At 41.7% G+C, this 4457-nt stretch overlaps 1 protein-coding gene across 1 annotated transcript; it reads right to left on the minus strand.

Annotated features, from left to right (window-relative positions):
• LOC124065955 (keratin, type I cytoskeletal 13-like) lies at positions 1–4457 on the minus strand. Its single transcript, XM_046401941.1, has 8 exons — positions 3992–4457; positions 3264–3346; positions 2844–3000; positions 1767–1931; positions 1507–1632; positions 1197–1417; positions 865–893; positions 1–773 (listed from the first exon to the last, which is right to left on the minus strand). The coding sequence occupies exons 1-8, from the start codon at positions 4376–4378 to the stop codon at positions 667–669; spliced, it is 1275 nt and encodes a 424-aa protein (XP_046257897.1). The 5' UTR covers positions 4379–4457; the 3' UTR covers positions 1–666.

The following is a 4457-nucleotide window of genomic DNA, read 5'->3' on the forward strand; positions in this document are numbered from 1 at the left end:
CAAGATGAAAAATGTATTCTCTTAAAAACAAAAAGATGCAAAGATCCTTGTCACAACAGGACACTGATGTTTTATGGGAAGTGTGGTCTTAATTCAGAGAAATACAGCACAGCACAGATACTGACAGTTGTCTTGACAATGAACTCATTTATTTATGATAATTCTAATAGCAATACATTTAATTTGCTTTAAAACATCAGAACACTTTTAACACTGGTAGTAGAAAAAAACGAGCTTTAGTTAAGCTTTATTTTTACCAGGCAAAACATTAAGAAGTGATTTAGTTTATTTATTAGGTCTAAAATATGAAAACATATGACCTCCTTATTGCCTGACCTTTAGTACAAAGCATTGATAAAGCTTTGTACTGTGTCTATTCTTTTCCTTTCTAATCAATCAGTCTCACAGCGCCACCTAATGTGTGAATATGGAATTTCGGGAGGACAGTTAATATAATTGCTTACACATTTTCTTAAGACATTTCAAAACATGTGTTTTCTTGCTGGTTTCATCAGACTCCAGATTTGTGGAACATCATATGCATGTCAGAAACAGAAGACATAAAGGGCAGCAGGGCTTTTGAAGATAATTCACTTCTTCTTATTATTGTTATTATTATTAAAGCATTATTATTCTTTGACCCCAGTCTGTTGGGCTCCAGTCTGTCTACTTGCTGATGATTTCTGTGTCTACATCTTCTGTACGGGAGACCACTTTTCCATCAACAAGCTCCTCAATCACCACCTTCCTCCTCTGGGTTATGACTGGTTGAACTGCAGATGAAAACAAAACAAAATTGAACTAACAGTAGGTTTAATTGTCACGAGCAAAGACCTGAAAATACTTGTGAAAACAAGAACTTGCCTTTCACTTCGGTCGTGATGACAGTTTTCCTGGAAGACAAACAAAAGTTATTTTTTTGCATTCATGAAAGAGATAATACTGTTGTACAGATTGACATTTTGAGAAACTGGCTCATTTACTTTGTTGCCAAGAGATTTACCACTCTGATCGTGGTGTTGATCTTCCCTCTCTCTCTCTCTCTCAAATTCATAGGCAATTTAAGTTTCCCAAAATGATGCACCACTGCTTTAACAACATTGTGAAGGCATAGGAATATTTTACATCATAGAAAACCACAGCTACAGACAAATCAAACATCAAGCTGGGCTTTTTGTGACAAACATCTCCCTTACTTTACATCCTCTCCATCCAGCAGTCTTCTGTACTCAGCGATCTCCAACTCCAGCCTGGTCTTGATGTCCAGCAGCACCTGGTACTCTCTGGACTGTCTCTCAATGTCTGTCCTCATCTGGCTGAGCTCGCTCTCCAGGGCGTTGACCATGGCCTGGAGCTGGTTCAACTGCAAGCTGTAGCGGGACTCTGTCTCGGCCAGCTGGTCCTCCAGAGCAGATTTCTGCACAGGAAAAACAAAAACATAGAAGGCAGTATGAGAACAGCTTCTTCCTCTATGGGTATGTGTGTCTGTGCATGTGGGAATATTACCAGGCTGAGCTGGGACTGCAGTTCAATCTGAAGCGTCTGCAGGGTCCTCTTGAGCTCACTGATCTCACTTTGGGAGATCTGGAGAGTCTGCGTGCTGGATGCCACCTGCTTGTTCAGCTCATCGAACTGAAAGACATGAATTTGAACATGTCAAAAAGACACTCACTTGATAATGGGACAAATCTTTACTTAAATAAAGGCATGAGATGAGATGATATGAAATGAACATGTGGTTAAATGTATTATCTTCTTTCCCTCACCTTGACCTTGTACCAGGCCTCCATTTCACGGCGGTTCTTGTCAGCAATGCCCTCATACTGAGTTCTAATCTCCTGCAGAGTGGCGGATATGTCCTCCTGAGGCTTGGCATCCACCTCCACATTCACAGAGCTGGCACTGACTTGGCTGCGCAAGGCTGCAAGCTCCTACAGGCAGTATAACAGAGTCAAAGGTCAGATAAGTTCAAAGATAAAACCCACATGAAAAATAAAAGAAGGAATGAGATCCTGAGACCAAGATCACTGGCCAAAGCAAGCACCTCTTAAAATAGCACATTCTTCCTGATAAAAAATAAATGTTGGATTGAAGTTCAGTACAGTCAGGGCTTTTGCTGCTAGTGCCTGACAAGGCTTTGTTTGACCAGTAATTTATGATGGTTAATGTTAGCTAATGTTAGCACTCTTCCAATGGATAGATATTGTGTCTTTACTAAGTCACTTCATTAACTTTATGACTCATTTTTTATTTGTGCTGCTGCTACAAAAGACTTTAGAATTTTCCATTATCCTGTAGTCGCTCCTTGTGGCCACAGTGGCTGCTTGTTCAGCAAAAGCAATTAAATGAAAGATTTCAAATGAACCCTTATTTGACGTATTTACGCACCTTTCATGTCAATGATTATTTAGAAAAGCATTTTCAGCACCTAAGTAAGCTAACCGACAATAACTCAGATGAATATCATGTTAGACATTTTGGTATTACCAGATGATCTCTGATGTATGTTTTCAGGAAGCAGCCAGGGATTGGCAGCACACCTACTCTGAGGCACACAACTTGACAGCGGGTAACGTGAAAAGTTTTGCACTACGATGACAAATACTAGTGGATAGAAATAGTGAACTAAAGGTCTCTTGACAAACATGTTGTTTTTACCCTCTCTGTTGTGGAACTGTAACTGCAAAACTTGATAAAACTATGATAGGAATGTATCAGTTATGTAGTTAGATAAACTATCTAACTACATGACAAGATTCATGCGTTGTTCTCCAGTGGAGCATGAAAGCATGAAAATATTGTGCAGGTCACAGAGATGGCGAGACGCTATGACTAAGTCTCACCTCTGCATGGTTCTTCTTCAGATAGACCAGCTCCTCCCTCAGGCCCTCCACCTGCATCTCCAAGTCAGACCGGGTAGTAGTCAGGTCATCCAGAACCTTGCGCAGTCCGGCGATGTCCACCTCCACAGACATGCGCACTGCCAGCTCATTCTCAAACCTGTCAAGAAAAAAGCATGGAGGTTAGTGTTGCTGCACCAGCTAAAACGGTGTTACTATCAACAAAGAAAAGGACAATGTGAAGCTTCAACAAAACCAGTTAGACCAGTTTTATCACTTAGTGGACTGTTATACCCCATGACAATATGTACATATAGACTGGAATTACTGAACAAACATGAGATGCTGTGCTGCAACGTAGCGTATCTGTCAAGTTCCAGACTTCTGATAGTATAAAACTTCTGATAGAATCTTTCCACTCACTTGATTCTGAAGTCCTCTGCTGCCAGTCTGGCATTGTCAATCTGCAACATGAGCCTGGCATTGTCCTGTGTGGCAGCGCTGATCTAAAAAACAGATGAAACCAGCATTGTCAGTATGTTCTCATCCACATATGATCCAACAACACAGGAGCCTTAGTGATTCAGTGTCTTGAATGTGAGCTGAGAGGATCAGAATGTCAGAATGTGTTACTACGTTCAAGTGTTAAACATCACTTGTGGCTCACAGTGAGAAACAACAAAAGAACAAGAACCTTAGTTTGCTCCAGCTCCAACTCATTTCTTCAAGTCCTTTTTGACTTTAACTCAGAAAGAACAACATGGAATAACACGTCTTACATGTTGTGTCTGATATTTGAAATGAGAGAATTACAGAGCGAACTAAATTTTAATGAGCGAGTTAGCATACAGACAGTATGTCAGTGAGGACACATTGTGGTTGGAAATTTGTAAAAAGAAATTAAAGGTTTTCTATAATGGCATGCATTCAAATTTGTAGAGGACACTTAGTTCACAACATTTTTTACAACATAATTTAATTACTACAGTGGCTGGAGGAAGGGAGTGTGGGGACGGGAAAAGCCTAAGTAAGATTATTTTTAGGTAATTTAAATATAATGATTTAAGAATATTTTACAGTAGTAACATACATATTGTATAAATAAAGACATTTGCTAGATGTTTCTGACTGTGAGGAGGGGGGAAACTTACCTGTCTCCGCAGGTCGGCGATGATTGCCTCGTACCTGCTGTAGTCCCTGACGGTGGGGGTCTGCTTCTCGTACCACTCGCGGATTTGACGCTCCAGCTGCGCATTGGCGCTTTCCAGAGAGCGCACCTTTTCCAGGTAGGAAGCCAGGCGGTCATTGAGGTTCTGCATGGTCACTTTCTCGTTGCCTGAAACGGAGAAGCTGTTGTTGTTACCCCCGAGGGCCCCTGCCAAGTCAAAGCCAGAGCCAAGGCTGCTGGAGGCGTAGGACACCTTGACGTTTCTACCGCCTGCACCGCCATAGACGCTCGTACCCCGCCTGGAGCCGGTAAATGTCGGCACTGAGGACAGGGACACGGCGGAAATACCAGAGCGGTAGATGGTGCTCATGTTGCTTTCTGTTCTGCAGCTTTCACTTTGACTTAACTTGTCAAACCCCAAGAGTGATGCGAAGGAGATGGTGCTGAAG

This window comes from Scatophagus argus, chromosome 2 (genome assembly GCF_020382885.2).
Source record: "Scatophagus argus isolate fScaArg1 chromosome 2, fScaArg1.pri, whole genome shotgun sequence".
In the NCBI taxonomy this organism is placed as follows: domain Eukaryota; kingdom Metazoa; phylum Chordata; class Actinopteri; family Scatophagidae; genus Scatophagus; species Scatophagus argus.

Coding starts and splice junctions, on each gene's coding strand:
- LOC124065955 (XM_046401941.1), bottom strand. CDS start 4,378: ATGAGCACCATCTACCGCTCTGGTATTTCCGCCGTGTCCCTGTCCTCA. Junction 3,001..3,263: donor GCAGAGGACTTCAGAATCAA/GTGAGTGGAAAG, acceptor TTTTCTTGACAG/GTTTGAGAATGAGCTGGCAG. Junction 894..1,196: donor CTGGATGGAGAGGATGTAAA/GTAAGGGAGATG, acceptor TTTGTCTTCCAG/GAAAACTGTCATCACGACCG.